Source organism: Agelaius phoeniceus, unplaced genomic scaffold (genome assembly GCF_051311805.1).
Source record: "Agelaius phoeniceus isolate bAgePho1 unplaced genomic scaffold, bAgePho1.hap1 Scaffold_115, whole genome shotgun sequence".
NCBI lineage: Eukaryota > Metazoa > Chordata > Aves > Passeriformes > Icteridae > Agelaius > Agelaius phoeniceus.
Genome location: NW_027509878.1, coordinates 1,256,522 through 1,277,382, shown reverse-complemented (window position 1 = coordinate 1,277,382; position 20,861 = coordinate 1,256,522). Strand labels below are relative to the sequence as shown.

At 52.7% G+C, this 20,861-nt stretch overlaps 1 protein-coding gene across 1 annotated transcript in view; it reads left to right on the top strand.

Moving 5' to 3' along the window:
- Positions 1 to 13,107, top strand: part of LOC143693058 (olfactory receptor 14C36-like) — a 188,277-nt gene extending 175,170 nt beyond the window's left edge. Inside the window, exon 2 of the mRNA XM_077173107.1 lies at positions 13,027 to 13,107. Within this exon, the coding sequence (XP_077029222.1) occupies positions 13,027 to 13,107 (81 nt within the window). The remainder of the gene's footprint in view (positions 1 to 13,026) is intronic.
- Positions 13,108 to 20,861: the final 7,754 nt, after the last annotated feature.

Here is a 20,861-nt window from a genome sequence, read left to right as displayed (position 1 = left end):
GCTCAGAGACCTTGGCACAGAGCCCAAGACCCCTGTGCCTTTGATTTAACCCTTGGAAAAAACAATTCCCAACCTTGTATGAAGAATGACAAGCCACAAAATGAAAGGGAATTTATCACAGCTTGGAAAAATAGATTTTGGGGCTTTTTAGAATGGGGCTTCAGGGGGCAAGATGGAGTAGTTTGGGCATGTCCAGCCTTTCTCCTTCTTCTTCTTCTTGGCCTCCATTTCTGCTCTGACGTTGGCACTTTTAGATTGGTTTCGAGTAGACGCTCACTGTCTAACGTAGATGATAGGTATGGGAAAGTAATTGTAAATATTGTACAGGTAGTTGTTTTTGGTATACAAAGATAACACCGCCCCGGGGGAGGCAGAGTGCCTTAGACTGTCTTGCTGAGCAGACCTCGGCAGGACAGGAGAAAGAATTTTATAGATAAGATACAAGAAACAACCTTGAGACCAAGAAATGAAGAGCTCTTACTCCTTCTTCGACCACCAGGCTGGGAAAAGAGACTTTCTAACTTATCTCGGGGTCACTCTGAGCAGCTAGAGACCCCGAGAGCATGAGTCCCTAAGAGGAAATATTGAAGGATTGGCTCCAAAACTTAAATATCCTTGTTGGCCGTGTCTTCTTGGCCAAGAAATCCTTCAAAGCTCTTGGAACTACAAGTCTTGCGGCCCTGTGAGCCATGCGGTGGAGATGGGAGCCAAACTCACCCTTCCTGTCTATGTAGAAGAGAAGAAAAAGCAATGGCATCATCTTAAAAATTCAGAGGTCCGCTCTCTAGCTCATTCCAAACTCCTTCAACTCGCCCAAAGTGGGATTTAGCTACAAACACATGACAGGGACTTTTAGTGCTGCCTCTTTGACTCCAGAGTGGCTGCTTTAGAATCTTTCCCATAACCCTGTGTAGTTGTGTGCCAGCAAGGTCTCCTTTGAAGAAACTTTCCCAACTGACTTGCATGGAGGTTTGTTTGAAGGGTGTTTGAGGGGAAAGGCTCCCAGCAGAGGTCTGGGCTTTGGCCTAGCTGTGTCTCCTGCTGATTGTGAAGTGTGCCATCAGCAGCAGGGCTTTCTGGGCTAAAAATACCATCAAGTCACTTGGACTTGCTCATTTTGGCCTCTAAAAGCTGGACCCACTTTCGGGGCAAATTTGGAGACCTCATCTATGGGTGGATAGAGCACCTAGGATTTTCCCAATTGCTGGGAATGGTTCTCCAGGTCCCTGGAGTATCCAGGGCCCTGGTAAGTTCCAGCTCCACACATGCCTTGGCAATGAGAAGCAGAGGAACCCAGACCTTTTTGTGCTGCCTGTGTCACTGCACCGGGGCCATGGGATGGGCACACGCAGCCCTTGTGCTGGAGCTGAGCTGCTCTGCCCAGCCCTGGTGGCCGCCATCCAAGCTGGTTTTGCTTGTCCTGGTTCCCTGACAGCTGGGGCCCTGGGCAGAGCCCTGAGAGCCTGGTCTCCCCCCAGGGAAGGAGCAGGAGCCCCTGGAGAAGCTGTACTGGGTGGGGATGCTGCTGCTGCTGCTGCTGCTGCTGCTGCTGCTGCTGCTGCTGCTGCTGCTGCTGCTGCTGCTGGAGACAGCCAGGATGAAATCAAGGATGACAAGCTCTTCCTCAGCCTGGCCACTGGAGGCTGAAGGTGATGGACTTTGATTCTGGCACCTTCTTCAAAGCCAGGCTCCACAGGGAATTTGCAGATGAGTCCCCAGCTGGGGAAATTCTGCCAGATTTGGGCATGGCCCAGCCTGGCAGGGAAGCAAAGGTTCCCCCTTTGCTGGGGCAGATGCAACTCGTCCTTCAGTCGCTGCCCAGCTGCTTTTTGGCAGGGCTGGGCGGATGGGCTGGGCTGGGTACGAAATGGGAGTGGGCTCCTGGCCCTGCCAACAGCCCCCAGCACCCACCGTGCCCCGGGCTGGGGCTGGGGCTGGGGCAGCCAGCCCGACACAAACAAAGCCCCATGGTGGGAGCAGAGGTGGGCCTCCAGAACCTGTGCAGGGGCTGCTTTGCTGTGCAGGCAAGGAAGGGCTTGGGCTGCTCAGCTGCCCTTGTTTGCTTTGGGATCACGGTGATTTTGGGGGCAGTGCAGGGGGAAGAGAGAAAGTGTGGTCTTCCCTCAGCCATGGCTGGGTTTTTCCCTACCATGTAGGAGTTGGGCCTTCCTCAAGGCCCTGACAGAGATAAGAATTTTTCCCATTTTTCTTGCTTTCCCTTTTTGCATCTAATCTCTTTTCAAGAATGCGTTGTTTGTTTTTCCAGAGGAAGCGTTCTAGGTGGTCCAGTGTGGATGGGGAAGTGCTTGGGAAAAGCTGTGGTGTGGATGGGCCCTGCCCTTGGAGAAGGCTGAGGCCATGGTTTGGGAGCAGCTTTTCTTGCAGCCGTGGCTGGCGTGAGGTGGGTCCCTGTGTGCTTGGCAGGGTGGGATCAGAGCTTTTGGGAGATGACAGCGAGCACAGGAGCATCCTGCTCTGGGCAGCTGCTGAGGGCTGGATGTGCCGTGGCTGGCTGCAGGCTGGGCACATGTGCTGCCCTCCTGCTCTGCTGCCAAAGGCAGCAGGGATGGGCAGCTCTGGGCACAGCTCTGGGCACAGCCAGCACGGCCTGGGCACCGCAGGCCTTGGCACAAGGGCACAGGAGCCCTCAGCTGACGGGCGGTTTCTGCTTTCTCTCCTTGTAGCTGGGCTCTGCGGCTGCTGAGGCTGCTCTGGGCTCTGCCAGGGCTCTGCTGGGCTCAGCCCTGGGCCCAGCTGGGCTGGCTCTGCCCTCACATTGCTCTGACAGCTCTGCATCAGACGAGCCCGTTGCGAGCACAGCGCCTGAGCTTTGTGCTTTGGCAGCTGAGTGAGACTCTGCTGCAGGCCCAGAGATTGCAGCTGGGGACACCCATCCAATTGGCAAGGACCCAAACTCTCCACAGTCCCAGCTGAATGCCTGGATCTCCCCAGGATGTTCTGTCTGTCCCATTCTTCCTTCTTGATTGGCTGGAATGGTGCAGTTGCACTTTCTTCCTCCTCTAGAAGTGCCACGAGTGGGCCAAAGCTGGCGAGTGGGCCGTGCTCCTGAGGCAGTGCAGTCTGGAGCTGGTGGATGGAGAATTGCCCTTCTGCACTGCCAAACCAGAGCAAAAAGCTGTCAGTGGGACTTTGTGTCTTCAAGAAATCCCTGACAGTTTCAAAGGGAATGTGCAGCTCATTTCCAGGCTGAGAAGGAAAGGCATCTTCTAAAAGATTTGGGGTTTGACAGAGTTTCTATTCCCCGTCCTGCTTGGAGCTGGAAGGGCACAAAGCAATTTCCTCTTGCTTTGAGCACAATTTAAAATAGTAATGTTGGAAACAAAGCCCAAAAACTTTTAAAAAAGGCTGCTGAGGTCAGTAAGATGGATCCATGCCATCAGCAGATTTACAATGTAAATAACTGAGTTCTCTTTTTCAAAAGATCATTTACCTCTTAATGCAAAGAATGTAATTTTGCATTTATGTTTTGTTTTTTTCACTAACATTATGTTATGTTTTTTCACTAACACTTGGATTTTATTCTTATCTTCTACAATTTACCTATTGTTTTCCTTTTTCCTTTTTTTTCCTTTAAATAGAAAACATGTCCTATAAAAGGAATGTCCTCTGCTCCTGGTTCCCGTGTGGAGCAGCTCCCTTCCTGCTGGCTGAGCTGCTCAGGCAGAGCCCGGCAGCTCCTGGCCCTGCAGGGCTGAGGCTTTTCCCCGTTGCTGGGCACAGCCTGATGGAGCAGCACTGCTGAACACGGGCACACAGAGGGACCAGGAGCAGCTGCCTCTGCCCACCTGAGGCTCCAAGGCCCAAACTCTGAGCAGCCAGGGCTGGAAGAGACTGGCAGGATCTGATCCCTGACTCTGGGCCAGGGCTGCACAAATGACCCCACAGCAGCAGCAGCAGCAGCAGCAGCAGCAGCACATGGAGCTGACTTTCAGCACAGCCCTGCCCCTGTTCCCTCCCGTGTGCAGCGGTGTCACAGCAGCCTGAGGCACCTGGGAGCCCCCAGAGCCAGCAGGGACTTGAGATGGCAGCCCTGGGCTCCTGGAGGCTGTGCAAGGAATGGAGCTGGGCACTCCCTGTCCATGGGGAGCTTGCAGGTGGAAAAGGCTGCTGTGCCCAGGCAGCTCCAAGGGCACAGAAAGGAGGCTCTGGAGCACTGGATCTGTGCCAGTGCCACAGTCCTGGGCAGCAGCCAGCCAGCCCTGGGGGAACAGAGGGCACAGCACGAGGGACAGAAGCAGGCAAGGGCAGAGACTGGAGAGAGCCAGAGCCAGGAGCAGGAACAGCTGCTCCATTGCACTCTTGGAGAAAGCTCTGGGCTGGTTCCAAGTGCTGAAAGGCGTGAAGGGCAGAGAGGAGGCCACAGCAAACAATGCTCCTGTTTGCACAGCCTCCCCTCTGCGTGTCCCAGAAGGAATTGCATGGACTGTGTTCTTCTCTCTGCGTCGTCTCATTCAGCATGAGCAGCTCAGCACCAGGAGCTGAAGGAGCTGAAGCCTCAGGCCACAGGAGCTGGGCAAGAGGAGACTTTCTGAGCAAAGGAATGCTGCTAAAATAGCCCCAGCTGAATGCAGTGGATAGAATCATGGAATCACAGAATCCTTTCTGTTGGAAAAGCCCTCTGAGCTCACCCAGTGCAGGCGCTCACCCAGCAGTGCCAAGCCCAGCACTAAACCACGTCCCTGAAGTGCCAAGGCCTGGACACCAGCCCTGAGTGAGGCCTGAACAGCAGACCCTGAGCCCAAGGTGGCCTCTGGATGAACCTTCCAGCCAAAGGTTATCTTTGTATCTGCTCCCTAATGAAATATGCATGGTCATTAGCACTGTGATAGATGTAGCCACTCATTAGTGAAACATGTATTGACCTTTGTGTATTTAGAAGCCAGACAAGGCCATGAAATCTGACATCTGGCCTTGTTTGGGGCTGAATGGTCAAAGTCACCTCCCTTGGTTCCTCCTGGGGCCCTGGCCAGCCTTTGGGAGGGACCCAAGAGGAGGATGAAACCAGATGTTGCCACACTAGCAGTGCTGTCAGTTTGTCCATTCAGCACTGTCAGAGCTGGGCCCTCTCCCAGCGGGGTTGGAGCCTCACCTGTGGCTGGAGGCACCTGCAGGAATTGCCAGTGCCCAGGAGTGGCTCTGCAGCCCTTGGCTGTGACAGCTTCCCCAGCTGCTGTGTGGGTCTGGGCGATGGTAAAGGCTGAGGGTAACTGGGGCTGGATCTTTCTCAATCACTGCAGGCAATCTTTGGTGGGGATGGTTGGGTGCATTGCTGAGCTGCTCCTGTTGTGATTCTTTGCTGCTTTGAGCTGCAGGAAATGACACTGATTCCTTCAGTTGGAGTCTGTGTCTTTGGTGCTGACCCTGCCCACTGGCAAACCAAAACTGGCCCAGTCTGGCCAGATCCCAACAAAATGTCACTTGTTCAATGTCAATGTGAGGAATCAGTGCCATCAGAGATTCCCAGATGGGAAGCCCTTCCCTGGAGTTCCCTGGCTCTGGAGTGGGCTGAGGTTGGAGCCCCGTGGGAGCAGTGGGGCAGTCGGGTAAAAGAGGCTGAACCCCTGGATGGCTTCAAATGCATCCAAAAATTGCACATGGAAAAGGAAAAGAACTTGTGGGTTTGGGCAGACGAGGGAGAATTTTGTAAATGACACATTGGAAACAGCACCAACAGAGGGAAAAACTGTTGTGGGAACACTCCCACATGGAGTGAAAGAAGGTTTTAATCTTGAGCTCAGGTTCATTTGTACAAGTGAAAAAAAAAATAATAATGTAATACTTATATGTAATATAACAAAATAATTTATAATTTTATCTATGTAATTAAAAATTGATAATGTGAAATAATGCTGACAATACTAATTTGTCAGCTTTGGCTGCTCAGTGTGACACTAAATACCCTACAGAAAAGGACTGCCCAAGACGCAAATGTCAGTGATAAACTTTGTGAATTGTATACAAGGAATAAATGCAGAAGGGATAAAATTGGCTATTTTTACAGGATTTGCTGATACTGTGATGCAGAGTGCTTTGTCTGTTTCTGCGAAAAATACAGTGATTTTGCCTGCAGTGTTTTTCATGTACTGGACTATGCACAATCTGCAGGATTGGTTGCACGGGTGAAGGGGTTGTTAAAAGAGCAGTTGAAAAAATGAGGAGATGGGAACCTTTGCCCATGGAGAACCCATCTCCCAGATGTGCTCCATGCCCTTAACAATGGCCCACTGGGGAAATGGAAACCCCCTGGCTGTGCACAGCTGCCCCCCATTTGCAAATCCAACCGTGGGCAGTGAGACTTGGGCTGCCTGGGAAATTGTTCTGTCTGTGATGGCCCCTGGCAGGGCCAGCCCAGAGGCTGCAGGGCTGGGCCTTCATGCATTGGAATTAATTAGGAGAAATTCAAAGCAAATGAGAGCTATCAATACTGAAACAGGAATTCAGATTCCTCCAGGACACTTTGCTTTGGTAACTGCTCCCTTGGAGCTTGGCCTTACAAAGTGTTCCTGTCATGGCAGGAGGAATTGATGCAGAATATCCAGGAGAAATCGCAGTAATTCTGTTAAAAGATAGTGACCAGGATTGGATTAGTCGACCCCATGACAGGGTAGCACAATTATCAATATTGCAATTTTAAGAAGGATTGTGAAGAAAGGAGATCCACCTGCAATCACCACCGTTTGTGGAGATAAAGGGTTTGGATCCAGCAGCCCTAATAATGGAGCCAGAGTGTGGGTCCAGAGGCCAAATGGCCCTCCCGAGGCAGCTGAAGGAGCAGCTCCTGGGAAAGACAACTCTGAGTCCTGAAACCTGGGCAGGAACAATGGGAATGTGTCCCTGCAGCCAAGTGTTCTGTGTGAGAACAAGTAGATCTGACAGGATATTGTTTTACACATGCTGCCAGACCAAATCTCCCTGTTTGCCCCAAGGGCCCCTTTGGGAAATGCTCTGATCCACGGGGCTCCATGGGAAGGCTGCTGTGACACTGAGGGACTTGCACAGGAATTGCATCCAGGAGCCCGGGTGCCCCTCAGGGACTGGGACCCGGCCCCTTCCAGCCCGAGGGGAAAGGGCCCCCCCAGGCCTTGTTAGCCACAGACAGCATGGTAAAGCTGAACAGCAAAGGGCCTGGGGGCATTATTCTGGAATTACCATGGTGCCAGCTCCATGGACAACAGAATTCTTGTTCCTGACTTGGATGAGATTGAGAAAAATGGATGAAGAACGGTGTCACTAAAGTACTACAGGTGTCTGTAAGTTGTACCTTGATAGTCAGCCAGAATCTTTGTCTGCCACAAACACTTCTAGTGTTTGACCAAGGGGTTAGTCATCAAAATGTCATGATGAGTTCTGATGGATTGCTGAGCTTCTTTTGTAATTCTTTGCTAATGATGATGTGCTTTGCTGAGCTTATCCTTTTGTAATTCTTTGCAGCTGTGCATGATATAAATGACACAATTCCTGCAGTTGATGTCTGTGTCTTTGGTAGTGACCCTGCCCACTGGTGAAACAGGGCCCCCTCTTGCCTAAGTGTTACCTGGGAAGGCAGAAACCCTCCCTCCAAAATTCCCCCTTCCTCCTTGTTCCCCCCCTTCATACCCTGAGCATGATGTGCTCTGGTCTGGGCTGTGCCCGGGGTCAGTTGGGGTCACCTGTCCTGGCTGTGTCCCCTGCCAAGCTCCCCCGCAGCCCCAGCCCCTCCCCAGCGTGGCTGGACGAGGGGCAGGACAGGCCTTGGCTGTGCTGCAGCTCAGCAAGAACAAAACCATCTCTGCGTGCTCAGCGCTGTGCTCAGCACCCGGCCCAGGAGTGTCTCAGTGCCAGGGGCTGTGCCCTCAGTGCCTGCCAGGGCTTTCCATGGCAACTGCCAGGCCAGGTGACCCAGGTGTCCCCCCAGTGCCGGTTGCCATGGAAACAGTGCCCAGCGCTGCCCCTTTCTGTCTGGCTGACCTGGCCTTTGGCCCTGGCAGTGCCCTTGGCTGCTGGTTCCTGGTGCCCGAGCGGCCAGCGCGGCACAGGGCAGGTGGCCATGGCACAGCCCCCAGCAAGGGATCCCCTCTGGCCCTGGGCACTGACACCAGCCCTGAGCAAGGTCCGGCTCCGGGCATTGGTTGCCTTGGCACCAATCTAAGGAACGGGTCCCTGTGTCCATTGCCATGGCACCTGGTGGCACCAACGAGTGTCACTGCAATTGTACCTGGAACAGCCCCGGCACCGCTTTGTCCTCAGGGTTGCCATGGCAGCCCAGGGCAGCAACAGCTCTGCAGGCAAGGGGCCATGGAACCTGGCTGCAGAAATGGCTCCTTGGGCTGGTTTCCAAGGAAACCTGAACTGATGGGGGTTGCCATGGCACCCAAAGCCAGCAGTGGGGTCCCTGCAATGTCCATGGCAACAGTCCCTTGCAATGGCCCAGTGCAGGCTGGGATGATGATCCACCCTCACAGCTGGCCCAGGGCAGGTCTGGAGTGGTCTCGGTGGCACCTTGGGCTTGGCACACACTTGAGGAGGGTGTCTGTTTGCAATGGGGAAACTCAAAGAGTTTTAGATTGCTTGAAAAAATAAAAGAAGAAAAGCTGCTCTTTGGCTTTGTGCAGCCAGTTCTTTGAGCATAGCAGGTCCCAGGTGAGTGAAGAGAGACAGGATGGGGTTGGGGAATGTGGAGCAAGGTTGTCCACACTGGGTCAGACTTAAAGGCACAGCTTCTCTGAGCAGGCTAGACTTCCTTAGTAGAGTCCCTGCTTCAATATCAGTCAGAGAATGCTGCAATCACCTCTTGTGTAATAGGACAGCAATAAAAGGCACCCTTTCAAATAGAAATATGTATTTCCTAGAAGCTTGTTGAAATATTTCTCCATAGCTGTAGCAAGAAACCTACCTAGTGAACTGCACTAGAGCGGAGGGAAATCCTGGTTCCAGCAGGACCCAGACTGTCACCATGGACTCCTTGCTTCCATTCAGCCCCACAGTGTCACCATGGCCCCTTGGCTCTGTGCTGCCATGTCGTACACAGTGTCACCATGGTCCTCTTGGTGCCACCAGGCCCCACAGTGTCACAATGGCCCCTTGCTTCCCCAGGCCCTGCAGTGTCACAATCATCAGAGAATCAGCCAGGCTGGAAAAGACCTTGAAGAGCATCAAGTCCAACCTGGCACCCAACACCACCTTATCACCCAGACCATGGCACTCAGTCTTTCCTTAAAAACCTCCAGGGACTGTGACTCACCCGCCTCCCTGGGCAGCCCATTCCAATGCCCAATCACCCTTTGTGTGAAAAATATTTCCTAATGTCCAGCCTAAATGACCCTGGTGCAGCTGAAGGCTGTGTCCTCTTGTCCTGTCACTGTTCCCTGGGAAAAGAGCCCGACCCCCACCTGGCTGCACCCTCCTGTCAGGGAGTTGTAGAGAGTGATGAGGTCTCCCCTGAGCCTCCTCTTCTCCAGGACAAACAACCCCAGCTCCCTCAGACACTCCTCACAGGACTTGTGCTCCAGACCCCTCCCCAGCCTTGTTGCCCTTCTCTGGATACGCTCCAGCTCCTCCATGTCCTTCCTAAATTGGGGGGCCCAGAACTGGACACAGCACTCGAGGTGCTGCCCAACCAGTGCCCAGCACAGGGGAAGAATCACTGCCCTGGTCCTCCGTGGTGGTGTTTGCAGGGGTCCCAGGATGAGGGAAGAGATGAGAATCTTGACTCCATGTTTCATAAGGCTGATTTATTATTTTATGATATATATTATATTAAAAGAAAATGCTATATTAAAACCATACTAAAATAATAGAAGAAGGGATTTCATCCAAAGGCTAGGAAGTAAAGGAATGGAATGATGATAAAATCTTGTGACTGACCAGAGCCCCAAATGGGCTGGATGTGTGATTGGTCATCAAGTAGGAACAATTTCACCTGGGGGGTAAACAATTCTCTAAATCGCATTCCAAAGTAGCAAAACATGGAAAAGCTGAAGCTTCCCAGCTTCTCAGGAGAAAAGATCCTAGTGTGATGGTCCTGCTGGCCACACCATTCCTGATCCATAGGAGTGCCAGGGATTGGATGAGGGAAATGGTGGGGAGAGGGTGGGGACAAAGTCTGATTGATTGTCAGCCGTGAAGGGTCCTGATCTTATCTATTCAGACTGCATTAGATGTTGCTGGGGGTCAATATCAATTGAAAATTGCTGATACCAAACTATAAACACAGAAAAAAACCAGGACAAAACAGTTCTCTCTACTTTTTTTTTCAATATAGCAGATTTACTTTGAATACACTTCTGAAATGTGTCTAATTAACCACAGAAGAATTGAAAAGTAAAATTATTCAATGGGGCTTTTCTTGTTTGGGTCTTTAGAACAAATGTTTATGAGCCTTTTTCAGTGAACTCCTGAACTGAAGAGCTCAAGAAAGAAGAGGCCTCTGGAGTAGTGAAATTCATCAGCAACCTCCAAGTGGCTGAGGATCCATCCCCATGGGATCAGCAATGAACAGAAATGGGCACAGCTTTGTGGCTGCTGTCCCAGCTTTGGCATGGGCCCTGGGCCTGGAGCAGGAGCAGCTCTTGAGGGCCCCAAGGCCGGGGCTCTGGTGCTGCCCTGGGCAGATGGGATGGCAGCAGGGGCTGCAGAGCTCTCAGCACCTCAGCCCAAGGGGAGCAGGGCAGCCAGGGAGCCTCCTTTGGCCTTGGCCAAGCCCCTTCCCCCATGGCTGGGGCTGAGTCCTGTGGCAGCTGCAGCTGCTGCTGTGGCCTTGGCAGGGGCTGAGGCCGTGGGGCCAGTGCCTAGAGCAGCCTGGGCTGAGCAGAGCTGTGGGGCCAGAGCCGGCTGGGCTGGGCTGGGCTCAGAGAGGCCCTTGGTGCTGCCCAGAGCTCAGGGCAGCTGGCAGAGCTTGCAGGGAGCTGGGCTGGGCTCCGAGAGCCTGGCCCAGAAACCATCAGTGTCCATCTCAGCCTGGCTGAGCGTGCAGGGGCAGGACTCAGGCCAGGCCTTGTGGGGCAGGGCCAGCGCCTGTGCAAGGCATTGCAAACAGGCAAGTGGCCCAGAGAGGAGGCTGCTCTGTGCCCTTGGTGGCAGGGACAGAGCAGGGAGGGGGCCCAGGACATTTGTCAGTGCCAGCCTCTGTGCCCATGTGTTGGCAGCCCTGGCTGCTGAGCCCAGCTTTGGCCTGGGCTGAGTTTGGCTGTGGCCCAGCTCCATCCTCCTGCGGGGCTCAGGGCCTGTTCCCGGCCATGGCCAGCCCTGGCTGCCTCTCTGCTGGCCCAGAGGCCGGCAGAGCCCGGGGCAGGGCTGTCTGTGCAGCCCCACAGGTGCCAGGGGCTCTGCAGGAGCTGGCAGAGGTTGCCCAGGAGGGAGGACATTGGGGAAAGAGCCCCAAGGCTGCTGTGGGCACCATGGCACAGGGGCCGTTCCCAGCCGCAATGCTCCTGGCCTGGGCTGGGCCTGCACAGGGGCTGGGCCACCATGGCTGGGCCAGCACAGGGCCACAAAGGGGCCACGCAGCCGCTGCCGGGGCTGACAGCAAGGCCAGGCACACACAAGCAATTGCTGAGCATGGCCTGCGCTGGCCAGGCCTGACTGTGCCAAAGGCAGAGCTCAGCTGCCCTTGGCGGCTGCAGCAACACTCCAGAGCCCAAAGAGCCTCCATGGCTGGGCTGGAGACCAAGGCTGCAGCAGGGAAATGCAGGGCTGCTGTGGGATGGGGAGGCCATTGAATTCCAGCACACACCTCAGCTCTCTGATGATCCTGGCACCATGCTGGGTCCTGTTTCAGACTGGAGCAGAGCAGATGTTGATGGCACAGGAGCCCTGTGGGGCTGTCAGGGACCTGCAGCTTGCAAGGTGCTCTGCTCTCCCTCAGGTGCTCTCGGAGAGATCCAACCCCAGCTGGGCACATCAGGGCACAAGTGGCACTGCCTGTTCATGGGCACACAGCTGATGTCTGCCTGGAAAGGGGCACAGGTGTTAATACCTGTTAGTTTCATAATATACAAGCAAATCTTTATTATGTGGGTCACTTGAGTACTTTTAAGAAATAGCGAAGCTTTCCCACCAGCAACGAGCAATTTTTTTGAGGTGTACTGATGGTTGGGGAGAAGTCCTGATCTTGCCTTCTACTGGTGTCACCAATATTCTGTTCATTGTTTCCTCTCCCTCTTCTTTCAGGTGTTTGCAGCTCTCTTGTTTAAATGGCAATGTCAAAGGACATCTCTTCATTTAGAGTAGGTGGATCTATGTGCTTCCTACTGCTCTTTGATTTCCTCTGCCAGGTGCTCTCTGATCAGTCAAGGGCCTCTAAACTGACTGCTTTCATGCTTTGCGTGGCAGAACATTTCCCAATCTTTCTGAAGGTAAAATAAATATATAATTAATAATCATGTTATTTGTGTTAATATCTCTCACAGAATAACCTTTTCTTGTCTTTGTCTTAAACTGTTCCTGTACAGAACCCCTTGGGAATAGGGGACATGACAGACGCTGCTGGGACATCCCAGAGAGCTGAGGGAAGAACTGTGATGGTTATTAAACTGTTCAAATGTTCAACTTTTGTTTGTTGGCAAAAAACCTTTCTGTGCCTCTGAGTGTCACCAGGTCCTGAGCCCAAAGGACACAAACCTGACACAACTGCCATTGTGCCATGGCAATGCCCCGGGCCAGTTCTTCTGTGAAATCCCACAGATCCTCAAGCTCTCAGGCTCAGTCACATACCTGAGGGAATTTGGGCTTCTTGCTTTTAGTGCTTTTCTTTTTTTGGGCTGTTTTGTGTTCATTGTTTTCTCCTATGTGCAGATCTTCAGGGCTGTGCTGAGGATCCCCTCTGAGCAGGGACAGCACAAAGCCTTTTCCACCTGCCTCCCTCACCTGGCTGTGCTCTCCCTGTACCTCAGCACTGGCACATTTGCTCATCTCAAGCCCCCCTCCATGTCCTCCCCATCCCTGGATGTGGCCCTGTTGGTTCTGTACTCGGTGGTGCCTCCAGCCCTGAACCCCCTCATCTGCAGCCTGAGGAGCCAGGAGCTCAAGGATGCCCTGAGGAAAATGATTACTTTATCTTTCAGAAACAATAAATTCTCTCTTTTCTGCTTCAGAACCTTCAGAATGTAACTCTTTACAATCTCAGCCTTTTTTTCCTAGTTGTGCAGTTTTTCACTGGGACCTTTTCTTATTATTTTACTAGTGTTATAATGTTTTTTATAAAATACTGTAGTACTTTGCTGAGCATGTCTACATGAACATCTACTTTTCTTGTGTAACACGAAGACTTGCAGGAGGCTTGTTCCCTGTTCATTTCAATAAAATCCAGTGTCTGCCCTGCCTTGTGTGTCCAAGGCATTTCCTCAGCCCTTCTCTGGCTCTGCAGGGGCAGTGCCTGTGAGCAGAGGCTTAGGGAAGGGGCTCCCAGCACAGCAGCACAGCCAGGGACAATGGCCCTGCCTCTTTGCACATCTGCTCCCCCCAGCTCCACACTCCCCTTCCCAGCCCTGCTGTGGGTGCAAGGCCAGAGTGCTCTGGCAGCTTGGTCCCTGTCCTGCTGCGTGTCCCTGCTGTGACCTCAGGCAGGGACAGGCCATGGGCACTGCTGGGACACAGCTGGGCTCCAGCACAGCAGCTCCATCAGCAAAGGGCATCTCCTGAGGGCAGGGCAGGGAGGCTTTGCTCCCCTCCAGAGTCACTCTCAGGCCTCTCAAGAGGCTCCTTGTGTTCCTTGCTCTCCCAGGGCTCAGTGGGATGAGATCTGTGGCCTTCAGGGGACTCAGGTCTGGGTCAGGTTTTGCTTGTTGGTGGCCAGTGCCCATCAGATGCTGAATGGTCTGTGCTGAACCTTCCTGGGGCTCTGCAGCTTGTGCCAGGGCTGATGGCAGGGGAATGTTTGTCTGGAGGGCCTTGGGAGCTGCAGGAGAGCACAGGGGACCTGCAGGGACAGAGTGTGCCAGGGACCAGCAGGGAGTGGAGCTCACTGGGCACAGGCCTGGCCAGGGTGGGGTCACCCTGAGATCAAGGCCTGAATGTCTGCTGTGAGCCAGGAGAGCTCTGCAGCCCAGGGACACAGCAGGCACAGGGAAAGGAGTCTGGGCACTGACTCCTCTGCCCCTCAGGGATCTCCCCCAGGAGGATCCAGGGCAGCCCCGAGCCCCTCTGGCAGCCCTGGAACAAGGCAGGCACCTCTGAGCCCCTCCATGGCCCCGCAGAGCCCGTGTGGGAGGGGGTCAGGGCAGGAGCACCCTCAGCTGCCTCTGTGTCCCAGGCTGAGCAGCAGAGCCCAGCAGAGGCAGCCCAGGGCCCCGGGCAGCACAGCCCCCGTGCTCTGCAGAGCAGCAGCCCCAGCTCGGGGCTCTGGGCAGCAGGGCAGGGCTGCAGCAATGGCTGCTCGGGCCAGCACAGACGTGTTCCCCTGGGAAAGGCTCTGGGGGCAGCTGGCATGGGCCAGGAGCAGGGCAGGAACCCGTGGGGGTGCAGAGGAGCCCTGGCAAGAGGCTGCCCTGTCCCTGGGCCAGCAGGAGCTGCCTGAGGAGCCCCGGGGCCAACTCTGCTGCTGGGCTGGGCAGCGGGGCTGGCCCTGGGGCTGCAGGAGCTGCCCGAGCTGAGCATCTGCTGAGCATCCCAGACACAGAGTGGCTGTCCCTGACCTCCAGGGCCTCCAGTTCCTGCTGCAGGGCCTGACCTGACTCTGCTGCTCTGCTGGGCTGGGGCAGGGGCAGGGAGGGGAAAACAATGGACCCTTGTCCTCACGAGTCCCCACAGGGTCAGAATGGTCTCAGTGATTCCATGGAGCCCCATAGGGTCACCACGGTCCCCTGGTTACAGGAGGCCCTTCAGTGTCACAAGGGCCCCCTTAGTTCTATGGAACCCCACAGGGTCAGTTTTGCCAGTGGGCAGGGTCAGCACCAAAGACACAGACACCAACTGAAGGAATTGTGTAATTTATATAATGTATGTCTGCAAAAAATTACAATAGGAGAGGCTCAGCAAAGCACATAATCATTAGAAAATAATTACAAAAGGAGCAGCTCAGCAATGCACCCAACCATCCCCACCAAAGATTGCCTGCAGTGATTGAGAAAGATCCAGCCCCAGTTACCCTCAGCCTTTACCATCGCCCAGACCCACACAGCAGCTGGGGAAGCTGTCACAGCCAAGGGCTGCAGAGCCACTCCTGGGCACTGGCAATTCCTGCAGGTGCCTCCAGCCACAGGTGAGGCTCCAACCCCGCTGGGAGAGGGCCCAGCTCTGACAGTGCTGAATGGACAAACTGACAGCACTTCTAGTGTGCCAACATCTGCTTTCATCCTCCTCTTGGGTCCCTCCCAAAGGCTGGCCAGGGCCCCAGGAGGAACCAAGGGAGGTGACTTTGACCATTCAGTCCCAAACAAAGTCAGATGGGGCCTTTTCTGGTTTCCAAATAGAGAAAAGTAAATCCATATTTCACCAATGAACATGTACAGAGATTATATTGCTAATAATGGTTCATTAATGAGTGGATACAAAAATTTCATTTGGTTGGAAGGTTCATCTGGAGCTCAGCTTTGTCTCAGGGCCTGTTGTTCAGGCCTCAGTCAGGGCCTGGTGAGGCCTCAGTGCTTCAATTAGTGCTTGGACCTATAGATGAACTGCAACCTTCTTAACAATTCTTTCAATAACATAGTTTAGATTTAGGTATTAGGCATAAAGGCATCACCTCTTGTTCTTCAATTAAGTGCTGCTCAAGTTCATTACTTAGAGCTATAATTTGCATTCATTTTAAAATAGCCCTAATAAGTTGCTATTCTCTGTTCTTTATCAAAGTCCCTTTTTTCTTGAGACTGTGTCTCATTTTAGACAAGTCTCAGTACTCCATTTCCAGCACAAAGTGTCACAGCAACTCTAACATGGAATCATAACACACCAAGTGCTCACACTGCAATGATGACAGACACTGCCATGAATGCATTTCACAGCAGCTCCAATTTGGCAGCCATGAAGCCAATCCCACCAAGAAGAATTTTCTTCTTGCTGCCACCCTTGTACTGCTTTTTCTGTCAAGGTGATTCCTGACTGTTGGACTTCAAACCCAGCACTGATAGACATTCCTGCAACATTCCTGTCCTGGAACAGCCCAGGTTCCTCCCTGGCCAGCAAGCAGACAATCCAAGGCCATGTGGTTCTGTGGAGTCCCCATTCCATCCCAGTGGAACTCCTGGGATGTGCTATTGGATATTATAACAGGATCATTTGCTATTTCTCCTAATAATCAATTTATCTCATTACTGTAAACTCCACAGGACGAGGCAGTGCACATGGAGCACAGGGTGAACCAGAATCTTTGGCTTTCTGAAACCCAAGGCACTCCCTGAGGGGAAAATGTTCTCTGGGCCCCAACTCTTCCTTGTGGCTGTTGCTGAAGGACCCGAAATGGTGGCCCTGCAGCCAAGAGTGGTGTGGCACTGACACTGACCAGCTCCAGCACCCCAAGTTCTACTGACATTGGCGGTGATGGTGAAGCACAGAAATCCTCTCACACTGTGGCCTCTGGAACTAGAACAGGCTTTGGTTTCTCCTGAAGGCAAATCTAAGGGACTCCTGTCCAACTGATCATTGCATTCCTGTGCTCCACAGCACAGTTTTCTGTACCTGTCCCTGCACTGACAGTGACGAGGAGGAGCCCATGGACAGAGTTCTGGCCACCCCACAGGGTGGGCCCTCCAAGGGAACCCCATTCCTCCCAAATCCAGCTCAGAACACACCCAGCAATTGGTGACATTGAGTACTTTGGCTACTTTGATCTTTAACTTTTCAAAACAATGTTGATGACTAATCCCTTAGTGAAACTCTAGAGGTGCTTCTACAAAGAAAGATTCTGGCTGACTGTCAACATACAACTTACAGACATCAGCAGTACTTCAGTGACAAGGTTAATCATTCTCTTTTCTCAATCTCATTTGGGAGAAGAACAACAATTCTGTTGTCCATGGAGCTGGCACCATGGTAATTCCAGAATAATGCCCCCAGGCCCTTTGCTGTTCAGCTTTACCATGCTGTCTGTGGCTAACAAGGCCTGGGGGGGCCCTTTCCCCTCGGGCTGGAAGGGGCCGGGTCCCAGTCCCTGAGGGGCACCCGGGCTCCTGGATGCAATTCCTGTGCAAGTCCCTCAGTGTCACAGCAGCCTTCCCATGGAGCCCCGTGGATCAGAGCATTTCCCAAAGGGGCCCTTGGGGCAAACAGGGAGATTTGGTCTGGCAGCATGTGGAAAACAATATCCTGTCAGATCTACTTGTTCCCACACAGAATCCTTGGCTGCAGGGACACATTCCCATGGTTCCTGCCCAGGTTTCAGGACTCAGAGTTGTCTTTCCCAGGAGCTGCTCCTTCAGCTGCCTCGGGAGGGCCATTTGGCCTCTGGACCCACACTCTGGCTCCATTATTAGGGCTGCTGGATCCAAACCCTTTATCTCCACAAAGGGTGGTGATTGCAGGTGGATCTCCTTTCTTCACAATCCTTCTTAAAATTGCAATATTGATAACTGTGCTACCCTGTCATGGGGTTGACTAATCCAATCCTGGTCACTATTGTTTAAGACAATTCCTTTAATTTCTCCTTGATATCTGCAACAATAATTCCTCCTCTCATGACATGACCACTTTGCAAGGCCAAGCTCGAGTGAGCAGTTATCAAACCAAAGTGCCCTGGAGGAATCTGAATTCCTGTTTCAGTATTGATAGCTCTCATTTGCTTTGAATTTCTCCTAATTAATTCCAATGCATGAAGGCCCAGCCCTGCAGCCTCTGGGCTGGCCCTGCCAGGGGCCATCACAGCCAGAACAATTTCCCAGGCAGTTCAAGTCTCACTGCCCATGGTTGGATTTGCAAATTGGGGGCAGCCGTGCACAGCCAGGGGGTTTCCATTTCCCCAGTGGGCCATTGTTAAGGGCATGGAGCACATCTGGGAGATGGGTTCTCCATGGGCAAAGGTTCCCATCTCCTCATTTTGTCAACTGCTCTTTTAACAACCCCTTCACCCATGCAACCAATCCTGCAGCTTGTGCATAGTCTGGCACATGAAAAACCCTGCAGGCTTAATCACTGAATTTTTCACAGGAACAGACAAAGCACTCTGCATCACAGTATCAGCAAACCCTGTAAAAACAGCCAATTTCCTCCCTTCCTCTTTTTTTCACTGTATACAATCTAACAAAGTTGACCACTGACATTAGGGTCCTGGCCAATCCTGTTCTGTAGGGTATTTAGTGTTACATCCCTGAGCAGCCAAAGCTACCAAATTAGTATTGTCAGCACTACTTCACATTATTAAAATTTTATATGTAAACAGTGAAATAGAAATATTGATATAGATATAGATTTGGATAGATATAGACATATATATATATAAAAACCTATAAATATATATTAAGATCCTATTATCCTCCAAATATGTATATAGTTATTTATTATATTGATATTTCACTTGCACCAATGCATCTGAGCTCAAGATTAAAACCTTCTTCTCTTCCTCCGTGTGGGGGCATTCCAACAATAATTGTTCCTTCTGAAGGTGCTGTTTCCAATGTACTCTTAACAAATTCATCTTTGTCTGCCCAAACCCACAAGGTCTTTTCCTTCTCCATGTGCAATTTTTGGATGCATTTGAAGCCATCCAGGGGTGCAGCCTCTTTTACCTGACTGCCCCACTGCTCCCACGGGGCTCCAACCTCAGCCCACTCCAGAGCCAGGGAACTCCAGGGAAGGGCTTCCCATCTGGGAATTTCTGATGGCACTGATTCCTCACATTGACACTGAACAAGTGACATTTGGTTGGGATCTGGCCAGACTGGGCCAGTTTTGGTTTGCCAGTGGGCAGGGTCAGCACCAAAGACACAGACTCCAACTGAAGGAATCAGTGTCATTTCCTGCAGCTCAGAGCAGCAAAGAATCACAACAGGAGCAGCTCAGCAATGCACCCAACCATCCCCACCAAAGATTGCCTGCAGTGATTGAGAAAGATCCAGCCCCAGTTACCCTCAGCCTTTACCATCGCCCAGACCCACACAGCAGCTGGGGAAGCTGTCACAGCCAAGGGCTGCAGAGCCACTCCTGGGCACTGGCAATTCCTGCAGGTGCCTCCAGCCACAGGTGAGGCTCCAACCCCGCTGGGAGAGGGCCCAGCTCTGACACTGCTGAATGGACAAACTGACAGCACTTCTAGTGTGGCAACATCTGGTTTCATCCTCCTCTTGGGTCCCTCCCAAAGGCTGGCCAGGGCCCCAGGAGGAACCAAGGGAGGTGACTTTGACCATTCAGCCTCAAACAAGGCCAGATGTGAGATTTCATGGCCTTGTCCGGCTTCTAAATACACAAAGGTCAATACATGTTTCACTAATGAGTGGCTACATCTATCACAGTGCTAATGACCATGCATATTTCATTAGGGAGCAGATACAAAGATAACCTTTGGCTGGAAGGTTCATCCAGAGGCCACCTTTGGCTCAGGGCCTGCTGTTCAGGCCTCACTCAGGGCTGGTGTCCAGGCCTTGGCACTTCAGGGACGTGGTTTAGTGCTGGGCTTGGCACTGCTGGGTGAGCGGCTGCACTGGGTGAGCTCAGAGGGCTTTTCCAACAGAAAGGATTCTGTGATTCCATGATTCTATCCACTGCATTCAGCTGGGGCTATTTTAGCAGCATTACTTTGCTCCAAAAGTCTCCTCTTGCCCAGCTCCTGTGGCCTGAGGCTTCAGCTCCTTCAGCTCCTGGTGCTGAGCTGCTCATGCTGAACGAGACGACTCGGAGAGAAGAACACAGTCCATCCAATTCCTTCTGGGACACGGAGAGGGGAGGCTGTGCAAACAGGAGCATTGTTTGCTGTGGCCTCCTCTCTGCCCTTCACGCCTTTCAGCGCTTTGAACCAGCCCAGAGCTTTCTCCAAGAGTGCAATGGAGCAGCTGTTCCTGCTCCTGGCTCTGGCTCTCTCCAGTCTCTGCCCTTGCCTGCTTCTGTCCCTCGTGCTGTGCCCTCTGTTCCCCCAGGGCTGGCTGGCTGCTGCCCAGGACTGTGGCACTGGCACAGATCCAGTGGTCCAGAGCCTCCTTTCTGTGCCCTTGGAGCTGCCTGGGCACAGCAGCCTTTTCCATCTGCAAGCTCCCCATGGACAGGGAGTGCCCAGCTCCGTTCCTTGCACAGCCTCCAGGAGCCCAGGGCTGCCATCTCAAGTCCCTGCTGGCTCTGGGGGCTCCCAGGTGCCTCAGGCTGCTGTGACACCGCTGCACACGGAAGGGAACAGGGGCAGGGGCTGTGCTGAAAGTCAGCTCCATCTGCTGCTGCTGCTGCTGCTGCTGCTGCTGCTGCTGCTGCTGCTGTGGGGTCATTTGTGCAGCCCTGGCCCAGAGTCAGGGATCAGATGCTGCCAGTCTCTTCCAGCCCTGGCTGCTCAGAGTTTGGGCCTTGGAGCCTCAGGTGGGCAGAGGCAGCTGCTCCTGGTCCCTCTGTGTGCCCGTGTTCAGCAGTGCTGCTCCATCAGTCTGCGCCCAGCAACGGGGAAAAGCCTCAGGCCTGCAGGGCCAGGAGCTGCCGGGCTCTGCCTGAGCAGCTCAGCCAGCAGGAAGGGAGCTGCTCCACACGGGAACCAGGAGCAGAGGACATTCCTTTGATAGGACATGTTTTCTATTTAAAGGAAAAAAAAAGGAAAAAGGAAAAAAATAGGTAAATTGTAGAAGATAAGAATAAAATCCAAGTGTTAGAGAAAAAATATAATGTTAGTGAAAAAAACAAAACATAAATGCAAAGTTACATTCTTTGCATTAAGAGGTACATGATCTTTTGAAAAAGAGAACTCAGTTATTTACATTGTAAATGTGCTGATGCCATGGATCCATCTTGCTGACTTCAGCACC